This window comes from Phyllostomus hastatus, unplaced genomic scaffold (genome assembly GCF_019186645.2).
Source record: "Phyllostomus hastatus isolate PE091 unplaced genomic scaffold, TTU_PhHast_1.1 phas_contig_16, whole genome shotgun sequence".
NCBI lineage: Eukaryota > Metazoa > Chordata > Mammalia > Chiroptera > Phyllostomidae > Phyllostomus > Phyllostomus hastatus.
In genome coordinates this window covers 15,510,394-15,532,403 of record NW_025333643.1, presented here as the reverse complement: position 1 = coordinate 15,532,403, position 22,010 = coordinate 15,510,394, and the positions used below count along the sequence as shown (strand labels likewise).

General features: G+C 38.7%; 1 protein-coding gene across 3 annotated transcripts in view; it reads left to right on the top strand.

Annotated features, from left to right (window-relative positions):
* Window positions 1–19,207, top strand: part of CFAP20DC (CFAP20 domain containing) — a 249,323-nt gene extending 230,116 nt beyond the window's left edge. For 2 of the 3 annotated variants that reach the window (XM_045832298.1, XM_045832297.1), the window contains 2 exons: window positions 6,562–6,656; window positions 18,655–19,207. In XM_045832298.1, coding sequence (XP_045688254.1) covers window positions 6,562–6,656; window positions 18,655–18,767 — 208 coding nt within the window. In that variant the 3' untranslated portion in view covers window positions 18,768–19,207. The remainder of the gene's footprint in view (window positions 1–6,561; window positions 6,657–18,654) is intronic. The other variant, XM_045832299.1, reaches the window with a different exon arrangement.
* Window positions 19,208–22,010: the final 2,803 nt, after the last annotated feature.

Here is a 22,010-nt window from a genome sequence, read left to right as displayed (position 1 = left end):
TTCTAGTGTCATTTTCTGCTGGTGAGAATGCCTTTTCCATCTGACTCGGAACTCTTTGAACCCCAGGGCCTGGCACACAGGACTTCAGCAAGTGGTCACTGTATATGTAGAGAGATGATTGAGCTTTTGGCCTCATATCATGTTTTTGCATGTATGTGTATATGTGTGTATACATACATGATGTATTTATAGGAAACATATTAATGAAATAATTAGTAAAATTATCTTGTAAGCAAAATCTTGTTTTCAAATGAAGGAACTGAAGCCATAGTTCATCTTAGCCAAAGATGTCATCCCAGCTATGAAAATATGTGATCGACTCTGATTCAGTGAATGCTCAATGTGGGATATCAACACTGTGGCATTCTTTTTCAGCCAAGGCTTTAATATTAGGTAAATCTGGCCATTGTGAAAGTTCACCAGATGGTATTTATTCTTCATCTGCATGATATTTTTATATGTGGTACTTAATTTAAATCCATTGTGTTGACTCCTGAGTAAAAAACATCTACCTGTGACAGTAAAACAGAAAATGTTACTGCTTTACTTTTTACTTCCTGTGACAGTAAAACAGTAAATCTTCCTGTGACAGGCACACCTACGCACCTCAGCACATGTAGGTGTGCCTCAAGGCCCTTTCTCTTCAGTTTTGAGAGGAGAGGCAGGGGGGGTAGGGCTGCCTGCGTCCATGAGAAGAATGAGGATGGCAGGGGAGGGAGCATGTTTGATTGAGAAGGATACTTACCCACTAAGGAGCCAGAGTCTTTCCTAACAGGTAGGTGAAGACCATCCTCAGGAAAAAGATTATAGTCAGAGTTGAGGAAAGCAACCAAAAGATATCAAGTACAAAGACAAGGCAAGTATGGAAATGGTGGAGCAAAGAGCAAGAACAGATTGTGGAGCAAGGTAGTCTGGGTAAAAAAAGCCAAGGAAACAGTTCAGAACTAAAGCTAGAACTGGCATGCCGTGAGTGAGCCTGAGCTGGAACTCCCACACACTGGATGTTGGCTCCCTACTGTTGGGAAGGCATGGAGGTTTAAAGGAGTAGATCAAGAGGCAAGGCAATGGACTGACATTAAATATCACATATAAAAACATAAACATGTAAGAGACAGGTACTAGACTATACATTTCTTCTTCTTATTAAGTCACCAAAAAACGATGTGCTTGGAAAAATAAAATTATTAAATATACATAAAGTAAAATAAAAACAAACCAACAAAAGCAGTGTCAGCAGGACAGGAAAACAGTATAACCTGAAGCAGCATCTCTCAAGGTGTGGTCATGGACTCAGGATACCAGGAGATGCAACAGTTCCAGATGCACACACATGGGCGGCGCCACACACTCTGTCCTCCTCTCAGGAGAGCCAGTGGCTTAAAGGCTCTCCAAAGTCCTGCAAGAAAAAGTCCTGGTTGGCTTTGCTTAGCCCAATATTTCATATTTAACATGAAAACATTTTCCAAAATATACTTTGTAAATGCTTACTTAATGAAAAAGCCAAACAAATGAGTTGGTTTGATGATATAAAATCATCTAAATCTTAAGTTAAAATATCACTTGTCAAGGGTATTCTGCAGTTATTTTTAAGAGATAAAATCAAATGCACCTTACACCAGCCTAAATCTGCACCATATAGTATGACTCAAAATACAGAAGCAATAAAAGATTGATACATTTGACTACAGAAAGAAAAATGTTTTTAAACTTTTGCATGGCAAAAACAAAGTAAACAAACACAAATGACAAGATAAGTGAAAGAGACAAAAAAACCCTGATTAAAAGAAGGGGCAAAATATATGAACAGACAAAATATTTATATAGATATAGATATAAATTAGCCACATGCATATACTTAAATGTTACATAAATGCCCTATGAATATGAAAAGACAGTCAACCCCACTCATAATGCTCATAATGAAAACAAGTGCACATTAAACCTACTTTTTTTAAGATTTCATTTATTTATTTTTAGAGAGGGAAGGGAAGGAGAAAGAAAGAGAGAGAGAAACATCAATGTGCGGTTGCTGGGGGTCATGGCCTGCAACCCAAGCATGTACCCTGACTGGGAATCGAACCTGCGACACCGGTTCACAGCCCGTGCTCAATCCACTGAGCTACGCCAGCCAGGGCCACATTAAACCTACTTTAAGATACCAGTTCTCATCTCTCATATTAAAAAGCATTAAAAACTTGATAACATACTCTTGTGACATGGCCGTAAAGAAACCAGCATTTTCATACATGGGTGGTAGGAATGCAGATGTGAACAACCCTGGTGGCGGCAATTTGTCAGTATCTAACGAAACTAAGTATGTGTTTACCTTTTGTTCCAGAAATCCCATTTCTAGCAATTTACCTTGAAGATACATCTCCACGTATACAAAAATAGATATGCCCATGGTTATTCATTGCAGCATTGATTGCAATAATCTTGCAGTTAATTTGCAATAATGCAAAATACTGAAAACATAGGAGAGTGGTGAAAGAAATGATAATACATCCACACAGTGGAGTACTATGCAGATGTAAAAATGAGGAAGCTATGAACTAGTAGAATTGATTTACAAGCTATATTTTAAATTGGAAAATGAAAATGCAAAAAATTAATTATGGTATGCTACCTTTTGCATAAGAAAGAAGAGAAATAAAAATACACATGTACCTGGTTTGGTTTGGTTTTATTTTGTTTTGTAAAAAGAAACATAGAAAGGAGATACCAGAACTAATGGAGTTGATTCCCCACTCTAGAGCAGTGCATGTGGTGGGCATGGAAGTGATGAGAGGTGGGAACGGACTGGAAGGGGTGGAGGAAACATAACTCTTACCCAAATGTGCCTCTCTGTACTTTTGACTTTTGAACTGTTAATGTTTAACTTACTCAACAACAACACAAGTAATAAAAATCAATAAGGATGGAGACAAAAACCTAAAATGTAATACAAACAGAAGCTGGTAAGTATATTTCAAATGAATAATGCAGAAGCTCCTTGACTTACTTTGGGGTTACATCCCAATAAACCCATCCTACATCAAAAACGCATTTAACACACCTAACCTGCCAAACATCATAGTTTAGCCCAGCCTACCTTAAGCATGCTCAGAATACTTACATTAGCCTACAGTTCAGCAAAATCATCTAACACAATGAACACACTGTGGACTATGAGTTGTGATCGCATGGCAAACTGGGAGCTGAGGCTCACTGCCACTGCCCAGTATCACAAGAGAAAATGGTACAACATAATGCTCACCCAGGAAAAAGTCAAAATTCAGAGTGCAATTTCTCCTGAATGCATATTGCTTTCACATATTGGAGTGTTGAAAATTGTAAATCTAACCATCATAAATCAGGACCATCTATAAAACGGCACTGAAGAGCAGGGAAAAGAACTAGCCCAAGTAAATTTTGAACCTAGTATTTTGAGTGAAGAATAAAAAGAACCATAAACAGAGAACCCTAGAGAGTAGGTTTGGGGTTTTCTACTGGTTATTTAATTTGTTTTGTTAACAATTCTAAAATGACTTTTGGTGGGCTCCGTAGTTCAGAAAATAAGTAAATATTGAGGTTGTGAGAGCCAGGTTTCTCACAGTTGGAAGGGAGTTACAAATGTGGAAAGAGGAAAGATGAGAACAGACCTGTGGTATTGTGTTAGCATTGGAGAAATCAATATGAGCCCATGATTACAGAGCAGTGGTCACCAAACTCTTTCTGTAAAGGGCCAGGTAAATACTTAATTCTGTCATTATAGCACAAATGCTGTAGCTGTGTAAACAAGTGAACGTGTCTGTATTGCAATAAAAGTTTATTTATGGCCACTAAAATTTGAATTTTGTATAGTTACCGTATTTTTGGACTATAAGATGCACTCCCCCCACCAAAATTTGGGAGGAATAATGGTTGTGAATGCTGCTGTTGAGTTCTGTTTACATTTATATTGGTGAAATATTATTATTTATGTTATTAAATATTTTACCACATTTTTTGCTTCAAAATATTTTTCCTATTTTCATCTAAAACCTGGGTACATCTTATGGTCCAAAAATATCATATTACATGACATGAAACATTATTATTTTAAATTTTCAACCATTTAAAAATGCAAAAACTGTTATTGGTTTGCAGGCAGTATACACCAGACAGTGGGCCAGACAGACTTTGCCCATGGGCCATAGTTTGCTAACCTCTGTTTAGACAGAGAGATGATGATAGACAATAGGTAGCTAGCTAGATAGATAGATCCCAAGCAAATGTGATAAAATGTTTAAGTTGGGGAGTCTGGGTGAAGGACATTTAGTTTCTTATCTTGCAACTTTTTGATAAATTTGAAATTTTTTAAAAAATCACAAAAAGATGCCTATACTTTTCATGGCTACTGCTAAGAAGGAAAAACATTAATCAAATCATTAGCCTAGGAAATGAATGCCTTGTTTTTGTAGCAGTCACACAAAAACCACCCCCCACACACATTTATTTCCCATGTGCAGGGGACCTTGAGTAGGTGCTTCTACTGCCATTGTAGAGTTTCTAACTTGTCTCTGGGGGTGTCATCGTATGATAACATTATTTCTCTCTTGTTCATCCTTGCTCTCCATCACTCTTACTGAGCAATGAGGTCACCGAGCAGGTAATTTGCATGTGACCTTGTAATTTTCTATAATATAGGAATTTTTGGTCTATTATCATTAAATGGACTAAATAAAAGGTGCTTATCAGAAAATGTTCCATTAGCTTGGAAGTCTGTGACAAATCCTTTTTGATGTCCTTAATGTGTTGTTATGAAATTCAATTATACAACATGCTCACCTTGCTTATTTCATTGGCCATAATCTAGTGATAGCTGAGCTGAGCAGTAACTGAAAGTATCTTAAAATATTACAAATAGGAAATAGGTAATTTTTACATTGCTACTTTTTATACAAAAAGAGTGAATGGCTTGCAAGGAAAACTTCTACTGTACAGATGTGTAATCATACTATCACCCTTTATAATTTCAACAGAATCCAGTTCTTACTTTGGTTTATCATTGCAAGTAAAGTCACACTATGGTCCTCATTGGTAATGAAGATGATAGTGGTCATAGCTGAAATTTATTGAGTGCAACTCTGCACCCAAGATCCATTCCAAATATTTTCCATTCTTTTTTAAAATTTAATCCTAACAACAAAACTCTGAGGTACCATTATCTCCTTTTTATACATGTGAGGTATACAATGTTAAGTGACTTCACCAAGTTCTTATGTTAGGAAATGCGAAGCCAGGATTGGCCTGAAGAGCCAGTGCTCATAGTCACTGGTTGGGACTATCTCTCATTATAGATAAAGACAGTGGGAAGTACAGAAATTTAGAAAGAAGTTGTTTAGTCATGAGGACATGGCTCCTGTTGAGAAGAATAAGGTAAACTACAGGGTACTATATCAATGCAAGAAATAGAACTCATGTTGGAAAATCCTTCACATTCTTCTACTTGCTCTCTTCCCCTGAAGAGGCACAGGAGTGAGCTTGGAGGTGAGAAAGGCTTGAAGTAAAATGCACAGTGACTCACATCTTCTGGTTGTCACCCACTTGCATCACACCCACCCAGGTATCTACTAGAGGGAACAAGAGACTAGAAAAGAATGGATAAGGAAGGAAAGTCAAGAGATTAGGAGATGAGGTTGGAAGTTGGAGGGAGAGGGACAGAATGTAGAGAGGGTGCTCTGGAGTGGTTTTGTCCCCATTCATAATGAGAGAACTAAAGTAGTGAGTCACCAAGGACCCAGCTCCCCTCACTCTTCCTTCTTTCAGCCTCTACTGCTATACAGCCCCGAATTAATGCAGACCAACTCCCACCATTGTGGCTTCTCCATGATTGCCACAAGATTAATCTCTGCTTTGAATCACTATGTGGAATGTTGTCATTCATGACATGTGACATGTGACTTTGCTAGGCTTTCTTACCCAGAGGTTCTCAGGAGATTTGTCTCTGATGCATTTCTTCTGAGTTATTGAAATAATTTTTTATGCTACACTTTAATAACAATAAACTTTTGATAAGAATGTCATCTTTATTTAGTTGAGTATTTATTGAACAACTAAGACAATTCCCCTTTTACAGTCATTTGACTTAGCGATTTTTCAACTTTATAATGAAACAAAAGCAGTATACATGATAAATTACATGAGATATTGAACACTTTACTGTAGGTTTTGTGTTAGATGATTTTGCCCAACTGTAGGCTAATGTAAGTATTCTGAGCACATTTAAGGTAGGGCAGGCTAAACTATGATGTTCTGTAGGTTAGTTGTATCAAATGCATTTTCAATTCATGGTATTTTTACCTTATGATGGGTTTATTAGGACATAACCCCATGGTAAGCCAAGGAGCTCTGAAGTTAGTTAAGTGATTGACTCTATATTAACCAATTTGCAAAAGTGAACACTAATTTTTAAACATCTTATCTTTCTGAAATATGAAAAAGGAAAAATGTTTCTTTGTGGAAGCTCCAGGGAATTACAAATCCCCTGGGTAAAATCTGCACATGGAATTACAGATGTGTGTGTTCATTTCTTTTTAGGGACTGGTTAAATATGCTGAGCCCACCCATCATTCCTCCCAGTCAGCAGCCAGCAGAGCAGCATCAGGACTCTTCCAGAAGTCTGAGTGCCCAAGGTGGGAATATGAAAAATGCTGTGCATAAAAAATAGAAATAATTAACTATAAATAGAGATAATCAGTCACTTTGAGATGCCACCATCTTCATTAAATGTTGATTGCTTAAGTTCACACACCCAACATAGGTAACCTGTATCTCATTTTATACAATGATAGCTTCTTTACAACTAAAAAGAATATGAGAGAAATTGTCCTTGTTCTTCTAAAGGTTAGTCACAGAACAAAACATAGTTTAAGGAGTAAGAAGAGCATGGCTTTAGTGTCAAATTGACCTTCATCTGAATTCTAGCTCTAACAATTTCTGCTGTGTGACCTGTGAGAATTTTGGTTATTGCATCTGTAAAGTAAGACTAATAATAGTGCCCACCTGAAAGTTTTTCACAAAGATTCAATGAGGTATACCATATACAAAGCACTTAGAATAGTATCTGCCAAATCCTAGCTGTTGGTATTATTATAAAGCAGACTCAATATTCTAATATCATTGAGATACATGTTTTTGTTGTTAATACAATGATACAGTGGAGACTTGGGGTTATTTTGGGGTGTATTTTATTTTTTCAATTTTTAAAAAATATTTCAATTATAGTTGACATAAAGCAAAGGCTGGCACAGAGCTATGGTAAGTAGTGTTAGCAATGGAAAAATTGGAAGGAAGCAGGAATGAGAATTTGCCTGAGGTTCCCTTTGTTGGTGAGAGCTGTAAAAATGAACCACTAGTTTCTGGTTGTGAACAGGGAACATGATTGGCAGGAGTATTGAAAGGAGGAACGGAAAAGAATCTCTGGTGGAAATAGAGGACTTGAGGTGGGGGAATGGGGATCTAAAGTGTATAATTAGAATGACAAATAACCTCAGAGTGGGAATCTGAGGCAGTTTTCTGAGTTGGATTTTGAAGATGGAAGCTCTATATCTGAGGTTAAAAAAAAAACTGAAACCAATATAAATTGCTCCAAGAAAGGTGCCAGTTTTGGGGGAGTATTTTTTTTTCCTAGCTGCCCCAGGGAGAAAGTGGAACATCCATTTTTCTTCAGGTATGGATAATTCAGAGTGAAAGCTCATACATCTGAATTGTACATTTTGGCTGCCCAAGGGATAGAGATGTCTCTGTGATTTACTATCTGAAACAGATTATGCCCCTCAAATTGGGAATCTTTAGAGGTGTACATTTATAATTACTTATGACAGAAAAATAGAATCTGGGCTGTCAGAAGGAGACTTTGCTGTGAGGGAACAAATAATACGTTATGTTAAGTGTCCTAAATAAGGCACAGGGATGGAGAGCATGGTCCATGAGCAAAGAAAGGCACCCAGGATACGCATTAGTGGTACACGGCTGAAAGGATTTCTGAAAGTTGCCGCCATTACAAAGTGATGTTTTGACACCAGGAGCTCAATTATGTTGAAGGTAAACAGAACTTCCATTGAGGACAAATTAACAAATTAAATTGAGAAAACTATAAAAACGAAATGTTCTGGCTACAGTTAACCAGATCTACCACCCCTTCGGCACACCACCCTAGATTTTTAGCAGTGGTCCCTTTTTCCTTTGCTCATATGTTTGGGTGGTTTGAGCTAATTAATACCATCAGAAACTAGTGTTTCTTATCTGGCTAATCTTTACATGTTATTGGCCTAGTTTTAAACAACATAGCACAGTCTATACTTACCAATATATCAAGATAGTATTTTCTTCTGTTCTTATAAAGCAGGGGTGCTCAACTTTTTGGCGTCTCTGGGCCACACTGGAAGAAGAGTTGTCTCGGGCCACATGTTAAATACACAAATACTAACGAAAACTGATGAGCAAAAAAAAAGGTCCGTGCATAATTTTCGTGATACCCAACACCATAGAAAAGCAAAAATGTCCTCACGTAATAACCCTAACTATGCAGTGGCCCTTTCAATAATCTTTTAAAATTGTTGAGCAGATCCCAAGTTTGTGATCACTAATATAGAAAATGTGTATATCTTAGTAATAAAACTAAGTAATATTTTAAGTAAATTTACAATTTTGTGTTGGGCTGCATTCATAGCCATCCTGGGCCAAATGCGACTTGCAGGCCACAGGTTGGACATCCCTGTAAAACTGTTTGTCAAGGAAGAATAGTGGGTCCAGTTTATGTCATCAGAAGGAAAAAGGAGGCTCAGTTGTAGGCAGTCTGGGACTCTTTCCGGGTTTCTCTTGCGTGCCACCATTAATTTAGCACTTACTATATGCCAGACATTGCGCTAAGTTGTTACACTTAGCCCTCACACAACACCTTAAGGAAGATACTAATTGTGTGTAGTTGTTGTTTACAGCTAAGGAAACTGAGGTCACCGGACTAGTCATTTGCAGAGCTGGAATTTGAATATAAGCAGCCTGGACCCAGAACCCAAGCACTATTTTTGTACTATTTTGGTTTTGAACCACATTAATAGATTATTTGCTCAAAATAATCTATTTTGATTATTAAAAATAATAATCAAAATAATCTAAAAAATAATATGTATAAAACCAGGAATTGAAAGATTATTCTTCTGTTGAAAATTCCTAATCAACAGGAAAAGTGAATTAAAATATCTTAAGAGCTCAGTAGCTAAGTTCTTTAAGGAAAAAAAATCAGAGCTCTGGTCCCCTGTTTCAGCCCTGGACCTGCCTCCCCCTCCCTCCTAGGCTTGTCAGAGATGACAGGTGGCCACACTGCCTTCACGGGAGGGGCTATGGCTGCAGTGACTGTGCTTGCCATTTCTAGGGCAAGGCAAAGGGCATGAGGAAATAGAAGAAGAAGATCATCACTGGACTTCAGGACTGCCAGCCCTGGGTGTGTGCTGGTAGCCTATTATCTGAGAAAGTTGGTCTCTGTCACTTCACTATGTACATTTTCTTCATAGTCTTCTCACAATTTGTAATTTGTGATTTGTTTACTTATTTATTATTTATTATGAGAAAGAGGGAAGAGGAGAGAAATGTTCAACTGGTCATGTCTTATCACAACCTTGAAAAACAAAGTAATTCATTGAAATCTGACTTTCAGATTTCTAATTCTGATTTTTCAGTATATTAGGTTTATTTCTAAAATTTAACAATGCAAGTGTTAAACCATACATTTTAGCAGTTAAAACAGTTGTAGATCATGTTATGCAATGGCTCTTAAACTTTACTTATAAGCAGTGAAAACTTTTCTTTCAAATGCAATTTCACATGGAATCCCAAAGTACAAAAGAGCTAAATGTAGAACTGCTCTGGCTGAAGGGGGAGTCACGGTATCAGAAACTGCCCAGGGCCCTGATGAACCAGTTAAAGACACTGATGTAGCCCCACCCCTTCCTTCTGACCTTGTCCAAGGACACGTGTCAGAGCCCAAGCTAGACTCAGGACCCAGGCTTCCCCACAGCAGTGCCTTTCTGCACAACTATTGCACTGGGACGTGAGGGCCATTCTGAAGGCTGGTTCACGGGGAACGAGCTCTCCTGTCTTTGGACTTCTGGGCTAAAACAATAATAACTAATGTTTATTTCATCTGCCTGAGACCCAGGCCTACAAGTGCACTTTAATTCTCTGAATAGCCTGCTAAGCATAGGCGCTGTTATTACCCCATTTACACACGCACACTGGGACGCAAAGCAAACAAGTGATGTGCTTCACTGCCACCCCTGCAGTGGGAGACACAACTGTGCTTTAACCGCAGGCAAGGTTGGCCTCACCCAGACAAAATTCTAGAAAACTTGGCCTGGGCCATACAGAAGTGAGTGCCTGAGTCCCTACTTTATTGAGTACAAGTTTGTCACAGCCACAGTTTTTGCTCAGCCAGAATTTCTCAAGTGTATAAATGCTTCCTTAAAGTGAATGGCCTAGGGAGCCGACCAGCCAGCAGGAAAAGCCTTGTGCTCCACGCCATTCACCCGGATAGAGAAATGGACAGCTCTTCACAGTTCCTCCTGGGCCATAATGTACTATGAATATCAATTACCATGGGCACAGGTGTGCTTAACACTTACTAAAAATATGTTTTCCTGGAGCTCAGGCTAAATGTAAAAATGGGGAGTTAAGATTTCAGAACTTACTCAAGACTACCAAACTGACCTTTTGAAAGTGAACCAGACTTGGCTTGAAAAATAGTTGTCAATTTGTTTTTGACATTTGCTCCTTTACAGAGATGACCCTTAAATTATTCATGCTTACCAGCTCCAAAATGGAATAATAATGACTCTCTCTTCAGGCATGCAGTCTCTCTTCCAGTTTACATAGATCTTGACTAAGAAAGCCATTCCAAAGGGCCTTCAGTGTTACCAGCCTCATTTTGTACCTTTTGTTTGGCAAAGCCATATAGGATACTGCTTTGTGAACATTGATTAATTTCTCACAAAACATAAACAGGTAATGGATGCTTATTTTATAGATGTAATATCTAAATTACTAATTAAGAATTTACAGAAATCCTATGGCTGCTCACAGCCAACTAGAGAGGGGGGAGTCTGGCCACCCACCCTGGAGCCGTCAGAGGAATGCTTTCACAGCCCTGGGTCACACTGCACAATTTTTTGACATTTATCTGAGTCTAAAGCAGTCTTCTAAAATCTGTTTTATTAGTTACTTCACCAAACACTATGTTTCATGGAACAACTCTGGTACCCTCTGTGGCACCTAGGACATAGTAAACACCCTGGTCAGTGTTTGATGAGTCGGGGGATGAAGCTTCTGCCCATGGGAAACTGGAGGATGATTTGGTTCACTCTTTGGATTTTCCCTGTTTCTTGAAGATTTAAGATGCAAAGGAGGCCTTCCCCCCACAAAAAAAATATTGGTGATTAAAAGTAATGATAGAAGTCAGCATTAATAAAGCAGTGTTAATAAAGCTCCCACCATGTGCCTAGAGGTAGGTAGGTTGAGTTTTTCTGTGCATTGCCTCACAATGACTAGTCCCAGCACTCCCAGGTGTGGGGCTATGTTGCGTCCCCACCTTACAGGTGAGGTTAAGGTCCCAGCCTGAGTCACAGACCCATTGAATGTGGAACGGGATGCAGATCCAGGCCAGTTTCCACCCCTCACCCCTGTGCTGCTGTAGGAGCGTAGAGTTCCACTTTAGGTCAGTAAGAACTGCATAGCTGAAATGTCCACTGCAATTTCTTTTAATTTAGAGAGTTCTCTTTTTTGAAGATTTCTGGGTAAAAATGTACTTTCTTTAGTATTCTCTTTAGACCCACTCCAACTCAGCTTGTAGAATGATTCATTAGTATTTATGACATTCTTGAACCCAGAATCCCTGGCCTGCCCCTTCCTCTGTGAGGTAAGTGTTGTCTTTTATTCTCTGATTAATCTTGGGGCAGAGAGATATTTTTTCTTATGAGGCTGGCAGGGTACCAGGGGTGTCTTATCTGCATAGAAGTGATGGGGGGTGGGGGAGTGAACACCCTCACTAATATAAAGAGATGCCTTCTTTTCCAGGGGACTAGCAGCAAACCTTCCAGCAGAGAAGTAAACACATTGCTGGTGTCTGGGGCACTCGCCCTGTGGAACCACAGCCCCACCTACTTACCCCCAAATGCACCCAGAAGGGGTCCTGGCCCAGGGTGTGGTCCAGCATCCCTTGCTGGGACTGGAGTGCATTTTCCCCCTCTGCAAGGTGGCCACCTTGCCTAAAACCAGGTCCTTCAGGCTCTATGGGTTCTGTAGGCTTCCAAGCCCAGTAGTCTGGCTGGGAACCTTCCTTCAGGTGAGATAAAACACATTCAGAGTTGAAAGCTACACATTTGTCTTGTGGGTTTTTTCCAGCTTTTCTGAGACGTTATTGACACATGACATTGTGTGAGTTTAAGCTGTACAACATGATGATTTGATACACTGTGCACATTTACAAGTGGAAACTACCCAAAAAGAATGAAATTGAAGTTTACTCCTAATTAATCATCTAAATCCTTCCACATGTCACTTTAAATGGCACTTTCTAAGTAAAATACAGCCACTAGTTTTTACAAAAGGGGTAATGTACTTATTTCCCAAACAAAATATGAACTGTAATCATAGCATGTTATTTGCCTTCCAGAAAACAATATAGCTTTCTAAAGGAAGAAAGTGTCTTTTCATTCTTTTTATTCCATTGTTGATCATTTATCTTTCTCCCATTTGAGTGAAAGTATTTGCTGAAAACCAAAATTCAGCAGTTCTCGGTGGACTTTCTCAGGTTTTAGTGCAAGTTAATCTGGCCCTCCTGTGAGATATGTTGGTTGTAGAGTTTGCAAGCACCTGGTTCTCAGCAGAATCTTATCTAAAATGTCATCTTTATTGATCCTAAGGCTGACTGTTCCCAATGGTGATCACTCGCCTTTGCATTGTTTAAACAATAGGGTATTAGTATGCACATAAAAACACAGTCAATCAGTTCTCAAGATCTATAAAAGAGAAAATGCATTAACTTGTTTTAAAAAAATTCTAGATAGCAGTGTCAGAGAATCAAAAATCAAGTACAGTGTCTTGATTCAGAGAATTTAAATCTGATAAACTGGTACCACATCATTTATTTTCAAGCTTGAAGACTTAGCTTGTGTATATAGGTTTTCTATTACTTACACTTAAAACACACTAAATATAAATAATTAAGCATTTATATTCATTGACTTTCAAAGGTGACCTGGAGGGAGTATTTGCCTGATCCGCCCCCACCAACCCAAGGGGCCAGGGTTGCTGTGTTTGGTCTGGCTCCACTGGTTCTTCTCCTGTTATTGCCATTAACCAGTTCCAATGTGGGTGAAGCTGAAAGTTTGTAAATAGATTATTATCTGAAAGGAAATTTTATTTCATTCAAAATAGCTTTATTATGTGAAGAAGAATAAAAATGTAATTTGGACCTCTGACCAGATGCTCTTAGTCTCGTAGGAGAGAATGGTTTTATTTGTTATATTGTCCTTTTAGAGTTTCTGTAGCCAATCTTTCAATGGAGCACTTTCACATTCAGGAGAAAACAAACACTGCACTGTCCAAGAATGTGACTGAAAATTACCCCATACCCAGGCACAATCATTACTTTTCAAAACACTTCCCATTGCTTGACATCATAGTGGTAATTGCTTAATGATATTATAATTTCATTACATAGGGATTACGATGGCAAAATGATGTAAGTTGGAGGCTTTGAAATTAAGTTATAATGAAAAAAACCTTTTCTGTAAGTTTAAAGCACTTATTTCAGTGTAAAATTATACATCATGTCACCCAATTTTTGTACAACTGTCATTGTTGGCAGAGTTTTAAAATACATCCACATAAGGCTTTATTACTAAAACCCACAAAACCTGCCTTAACCCTATGGTTGTAATGCACAAGGCCCAGTTCTGCACTGATCTGTATGGGAACTGATGCATTTCTGTGGCAGTTACTGCTTCAGTCCATATGTGCTGTGTAGCAGAGCCTCTACTCCCTCCCTTGGCAGGCCGTCAGGTGATAGAGACCCTTGGCTAATTACAACAGTTACTGTCATCTTGAAAGATTCCTGACTGGTTGTAAAAACCATTGAGTTTTCTAATTGAATAGCATCAGCTTCAAACTATCTTTTTGGAAAGTAGAGGCACAGAATGCATAGCATCTCTTATGTGTCAGAGGTCAGAATTTCCCCCAGTGTGTGGAGGGCACGAAAACAAAATCTCCAGTAGTAGATCTCTAAGACAGTTTACCTCATAGTCAATCAGTGGTACATGGTTTGAACATTACACATGATGGAAAAATTAGTTTTACTTTTTGAAAAACATGATTTTTTGGTATAAAACTGTTTTTATTTAAAGATTAATTCATCACCTTGTCCTATATAAAACTAGTTGGGGTTTCATTCAAACCAACTATTTTTTTGGTAGTAAAAAAATCAAACAAATAATAGTTTGGGGGTAGGGAATAAGGTATAATGAACATAATCCACTTGTGACTAACTCAAATATTTTACGTTTTTCATGATGATGATAACAACTAATTTTTAAATACTTACTATTGTATATGTGTGGTATTATTTTATTTAGCTCTCATACGTACTCTAACAGGCACTATTACTATCCTCACTGTAAATATGAGGAAACAGACACTCCGAGTAGTGAGTTTCCCCACGTCCCACAGCTGGGAAGAGGTAGAAGTAGGATCGGGACCGGATCTGTGTGACTCCATTGTCTGAATGTCATGCTGCTTATCTCTGTGACGCCTCTTCTCATTCTTTAAGCTTTATCAATGATGCTGTTTTGAGTTACTAAAAACATCGTAGCCTGTAGTCCATGGTTTATTTTATTATTATCCTTAATAGTAAAAGTAATGATCATTTATTGAACTACTGAGAGCACTATGCTATGCATATTATCCAGTGTCTAATTACTTTAGTCTTCCACCATGAAGACTTGAAATAGGCATTGTTATTCCCATTTTATAAATGAGCAAATGAAGGTCCAGTGAGGAGAAATAACCTGTAACCTACCTAAAATTATTCAGGTAGAAAGCAGCAGAGCTCCCTCCCCGCCCCCCAGGTTTGTTGAATCATACAGCCCAGGGGCACTCTCCACCTCCTGCAGTTGCAGTTCCCAGTTTAACTCCTGGTGCCATTAGTAGCTGCTTTTGCTTTGTGTGCATCTGTCACATCTGCATCCAGACTGCTCAGTCACATAGCAGGCACACAATAGTTATCAGTAAACTGATTTGTTCTGTTCTCTGAAGTAGCCCAAATATGAAAGAGTTGATAGATTGAATATGTGAAAGTAAAAGACATGCGCACTCTCCTTTGATGTACAGAAGTGACCTAAAAGGGTCATCTTCCATATAAAACAGTCACTTGAACAGCATTTTCCAACCTCTCCCACTTAGATGAAGCAGGTGGAGGCAGGGCCCTGGGGACCACTCTTACGGTAACAACAGAAAATGAAGGAAAGGCAGTCTGCCTTCTCTGAGCTCCTGTTCTTAATAAGAAACTATACAGGGTGCTCAGGTCAGCTACCACTAGCATTGTGCCCATTAGCTAAGTCCTGTCATACTTCAAGGACATAAGCCACTGCAGCCAAAAGTTGCAGAAACTCATCAAAGGCACCACAGGGATCACTGGAGCTGGTCCCCTGTATGCAGGGTTCTTCTACAAAATTTGTTACAGATGGTGGCCCCAGCCCCTGCTTCACCCTCCCTGGAATCCACATTCCATTTTCTGGTCAGCTCAAATGTTTAGAAAATTCTTCCTTGTGCTGAGTCAAATTCTTTCTTCTTATAACTTTCACTTGGCAATCTATTGCTTTCCCCTGGAACCCCACAGAATCTTCTTAATTTCTTCTTCATTTGCCACCCTTTACATACTTAAAGCCAGAGGGCTGCTGTTACCTCCATCACGCCATCTCTTTTCTGGATTTAGTAAGGCCAGTTTCTTCAGGTTAATTGAGCTATATGCCTCTGCTCTACCCTGTGGACTCTCTCATCTTTGTCAGTGGTTTTTGAAACATGACAAATCAAATTTCTTTTTTTCCAAGGCTGTTCTTTTTTTAAATGTAGGACACCTTTACAATTTTTTACTGTTAATTCCATGCTTAAATTCCTGTAATATAATAGCTCCCAATTAAATGTTACACTTCCTTCTTAATAAAAACTGCAAGCCAGTATAGTCGAAAGAGCGCTGAATTGAGAACCCAAGTTCATCCCTCTAACTTACTAAGTGACCTCACATGAGCTATTTAACTTTGCAGACCCTGGTTCTTCATTCATAAGTTGGACACAATAATTCCTATTTCCCAGGATCGGGAGGGTCAAGTAAGCTACTGCATGAAAAAGTGCTTTCTAAACCAGTGAGGGCTCTACCCAGATGTTAGTGAGTGAGGTAGACATAATCATTCCTCTGTTACACTCCATTTGTTAAGGACTGCTGGATCTAGATGCACAAGAGAGTCTGCTGATTTCATGTTTCACCTGGGTCCCTGCACACTTTTTCCAAACAAAGCCGGTTCTTATACCATCATGTCCCCAACACCTAGCGGGAAACAGTCACGTTAAACATTTTGGGTGGATGGCAGAAGGATGAGCAGAGGAATGGCTGTGGTACAGTTTCAGAGCTCACTTCACCATCTTGCTCCACTTCTTTGGACCTCACTCCATTTTGTCACTGTGCTAATGATGTTCATGCACCCACTTAATCTGATTTGCAGGGGAGAAAAAATGAAGTCCCACCATTACCACCACCTTCCCTTGCTCTGGGCAGTGACTCAAGATCACAAGCTTTGTTTCACAATCCTTTATTCACCCTTTCAAAAAAAATTCAGGATTACATGCCAGCCCTGTCCCATGCCCCTCATCCTCCAAAACTGACCCTAGTGAGCTCATGACCCAAAAGTTTGGTATCTTCGGACCTTAGTAGCCTATGCTAAGGAAGACAGAGGAGTGTTGTCTTAATCAGCCCTTCCTTCCTGAGCCTGATCTGATTTTCTCCAGAGCAGGGAGGTCTTGCCCTCCCAGCTTCTGAATTCCTAGTACAGGGATTTTCAGAAGTACTCAGAAGGCACTCGCCAATGATGGCATCAAGTACCCAAGCACATAGTACAACATTGGGCACACATAAGGTGCACAGGAAGCATCTTTGTAAAACAGTTGGTTTTTTTTCATTCCATGCCATTTGTTGGAAACCAGCCAGACCTTGCTAATAACTTAGGCAGTAGGAGCTCTCCTCACCAAGACCGTCTAAATGGCTGTCACAGAAGCAACAACAAAGAAATCCACAAGCCACATTCATGTTCCCAGCAAAGTGGACAGACCTTCCTACCTCCAGTGAAATTACAGATCACCTGCCATTTTGTTTTCCATATGTGTTCTATGCTTTATGTATCTTATTTATATTTCTAAACATTTTATTTATTTCTTTAATTTTTATTGAATTTATTGGTATGACATTGATTTATAAAATTATATAGGTTTCAGGTATACAATTTTATAATACATCATCTGTACATTGTATTGTATGTTCTAAACATTTTATTTTAATTCATGTTTATTTGGTAGTCTTCTAAGAATGTATGACTGGGGATTGAGTTTTTTGTTAGGTCATTGAATTCACATTGTTTTGCATTTTCACAGCTCTGGCCCATGAAGAAGTCTAGACTTGTGTCTTTAAACCTTGAATCCTTCTCAAGTTTCCCTAACTCTAACTAACATAACCCTTAGTCTTTTGGCCCTTTCCCTTTCCCCTCCCTGCCAGTTCTCCACACTTCATTTTCTTTTTTCTTTTTTATTGTTCAATTATAGTTGTCCCCATTCTCCTCCCATTACTCTCCCCCGCTCTACCCACCCCCCATCCCACATTGATTCCTCCCCCACAGTTGTCCTTGTCCATGGTCCCTTCATACACGTTCCTTGATGATCCTTCCCCTTCTTTCACCCATTATCCCCCGTCCCTCTGGTTACTGTCAGTTTGTTCTTTATTTCCATGTCTCCAATTATATTTTGCTTGCTTGCTTGTTTTATTGATTAGGTTCCACTTATAGGTGAGATCATATGGTATTTGTCTTTCACTGCCTGGCTTATTTCACTTAGCATAATGCTTTCCAGTTCCATCCATGCTGTTGGGAAGGGTAGGAGCTCCTTCTTTCTTTCTGCTGCATAGAATTCCATTGTGTAAATGTACCATAGTTTTTTGATCCATTCATTTACTGATCGGCACTTAGATTACTTCCAGCACTTGGCTATTGTAAGTTGTGCTGCTATGAACATTGGGGTGCATTGGTTCTTTTGAATTAGTGTTTCAGGATTTTGGGGGTATAATCCCAACAGTGAATTTTCTAGGCACACTCAGTTTTTCTTATCCTTTGTACCAAAGCTGGCCCTGTGACTGCTGTCTCTTCTCTGACTGAAACTGCATAGTCTCATCATGTCTGTAGCACTCCTTCATTCCAGCATCAACACTTTGCCCACATGCACTATCCAGGGATGGATGGTGATTCCTTCTTCTCTGCTCTTCTGATGTTTAGAAATTTCAGGCCAGGCCAGTAGCTAACATGTCTGTGGTTCCCCTTCCCACAGGTGAAGAGGAATTGAGTGTGGAAGAAGACGAGGAAGTGCTGACTCTTCTGTATGACCCATGTCTGAACTGTTACTTTGATCCCCAGACTGGGAAATATTATGAATTGGTGTAATCCGTCCTTCCAGGGCAAAGAATGGCCATCCCCCAGGTGGATCAGGTCAGCAATTCTGATTCTGTTGACACCACAACGTGTGTGCCAGGCAGCAGACTCGCAAAATCAGAAGCAACTGAGAGAGGTGAATTTCATTTGTAAATAATATTCAATGTCAAGAATACCTACATTCTTTTTGTAGACATGTGTGACTTTTTGGAACTGAAAAGGAATTAATACACAGACAAGATTTTAGGACTCTGAGTTGGTTCTTATTTTTGGTTTTCATCCTACATATAATTTTATTTCATATAATTTTATGTAAACCAATTAAGAGCTATTCAAAATTTTTGCAGTGTTACTCTGTAAATGATGGCTTGGTATACAGAAAATATATTCTTGTTAAAGATAATCTGGGTACCTTTTATTTTATTACCTATTTGTATTAAAAATAAAGTATGATGGTCAGAAGAATACCTTTTAAACTGCTTCTTTTTATTTACCCCACTTTCTTTACCATAATATTCTGAAGTGATATTCACCTTTTCTTAGATTCTTAGAATCCTCTTCTAAGAATGGTGAGAGGTCAGGCTTTATGATCACATTTTATTGGCACTGGCCCTGCTCTTTCCATTTCATTATAGTTCATCCAGAGATTGACCAAGATCACAACACTGTTCATCACTTAAGTTGCTTAGCACTGTGCCTTGCTTTCTTTTTTTTTTTTTACCAATTATCTCTGAATTTTAATAATGTGATCCAAACTAGCTCCATGGATCCAGAGTTAACAAGAAGGCAGCCATTCAAACACCGGGACACCGCACCACTTCTCTAACTTGGGCCTCGAGAACTCAGGGAGGCTTCCCTTGGTCTTCAGGGTTTTGTCACTAAAACTCTCCATGCTGCACTTGAGAAGATGGCCTTGAATTGTATGCCAAGTATATTGATATTGAGCTCAAGGAAGTACTTATTATATTAGTTGGCATATTTTGTTATTTAATAAAGATTTTTAATAAAGAAGAGTACCATTGGAAATGAAAAATTACTGGTACACAGTTGGGTTTAATGGCAGTACTATAATTTTATTTAATGCTATTTGAGAGAGGAAGTAAGAGCTCCTTTTTGCAGGGGAGATTTGGGCTCCTATTCAAAGGATCATACATTATTTAGAACCATGTTTATGTGCAATAAGCTTTTAATCTTATTGTTCACAAAGTATATTTTTGTTATGAATTTCTCCCCAAGATCTTTATACTTAGAAAATGCAAATAACTCACTGAAGCTTCAGAAAGCATGTGGAATGATAAAACAGTGTTATCTTTATTATGACCTTGAAGGTTGGAGTAAGGCTTAGGAGGCCTTGTTCCTGCTTTAGTCAATCTTGGAAATATCCACATAAATAGGGGAGTCAATTAGAAATCTGTCCTAGATAAGGTGTGTAGTTACAAATATCAAAAACATAAGCTGGAAAAAGCTTAAGGATATATGAGTGCCTAGTAAAACCCAAAACAAAATGCTATATAGCCTCCAAACAGATTCGAGCTAGGACAAGAGAACTATAGAAAACTGAATTGCAAGCAACATGCACCCTTGACCCCAGAATTCAAAGACTTGTTAAATGATCAGACCCAGGAGGCACAGGAATCAGGGAAGCTCCAGGGATCCTGTAATAGGAACCAAAACTTTCTCCTGATATAGTCACCAAAATGACAGCACCATCTTTTTCTGCCTGAGTCTCTGCTCAGGGAGCAAGAAGCTAGTAGGCTTGACTTGTTGGTTATTCCCAGCCCGTATGGAATGGGAGTGAGTAGTCCCCAATGGAGAAGAGGATGCTGTTAACAAAATGGAGAGGGATGCCAAGCAGGCAGAAATGACAGATGTCTACCCTGGGAATCTAGACGCATTACCTCTGATTCATGTTACTGATCTCTTCTCCTTCTCACTTCTCTTTTCTCTCTCTCCCTCTCTCCCACTCTTCCTCTCCCCACATAACTTTCTCAGCTACTTGTCCACCTGCCAGAACACTCAGCCATTTCACAGCCCACACATCCAATCATACAGAAATAGTAGCTCTCAATTTCAGTTTAAAAATCCAGACTTAGGATTCCAAGTGGCCCAGTGTGGTTCATAAGAACCTTCTATAGTCAAGGAGTTTCTTGTGAACCAAGCAGACACTCAAAATGATATCTACCACTACATTTTATTATCTACCATTTACATTTTGTCTTTTTTTAAAAAGTAGCTTCATTTCTGTTGAGATTTTTACAGAAGAGTTGAAAAAGAAACAGGTGTGCCTCACACTGCCAATTTTAAACCAAAATGGTACAGCAAGTTTACTTGAAAATTTATTGACTGGGCTATTCTGCTTCACTAGTTTTTAAAATTTTGTTGCATATTAGAATCTCCTGGGACGTTTATAAAAAGTCAGAAAATTTTAAAACCTCTGCTGGCAAATCTAATGTACAGTCGTGGTTAAGAACCACTGCTATGGATTAGATCCAATGTGATGAGACCACAAAAGCTTTACCTAATGGCACATGTCTCAGTGGGGAGGAGTCCATATTGTTATTAGTTTCCATTTTCAAGACTTTGGCTTCTACTTTTCTAATCAAATGTGTACTGAACATTGTATCTGAAATTGACTATTACACATGGATCCTGAAAAAGTCATTTGATTCAGTATGGATATACATCTTAAGTTAATTTGGTGTCCATTTGTGGACTGATTCAGTTTCTTGTTTCATATAATTTGGGATGCAACTCGCAAGTGACTTTAAACCTTCAGTCTCTAACTTACTTAATCACAGAGGTCAGGTAATGGAAATTGTGGGGAAAAAACTGTCAGCTGATAGGTGGCATCAGATCAATAATTTAGTTTCCCTGGCAATTACACATTGTCTCTCCAATTAATTTAATTTTATTTCCTATTAAAGGAAAACACTGACATATGCAAAGTATAGAAACTTGCAAAATAATTTGCCCTATTGTATTTCTCCATAGTTCAGATTAGCTTTATTTAAATCAGTTATTTCAACCATATCTTGATTTTTTGAAGTGCAAACTGTGATTAATAACCAAGAATAGTGTAGTCACAGACTGTACAACCTGAAGGACAATTAATTAAATGAACTAATTTTAAAGTTGCCCTTTGGCTTTAATTAAAGATCTAGCTGCTGAAAGTTTCTGGAGTGTTTTTTTTTAAGTGTTTGATAATAGCAAGTACAGTACTAAAACTGGGTTTATTCTGGGTTGCACTCTGTACTG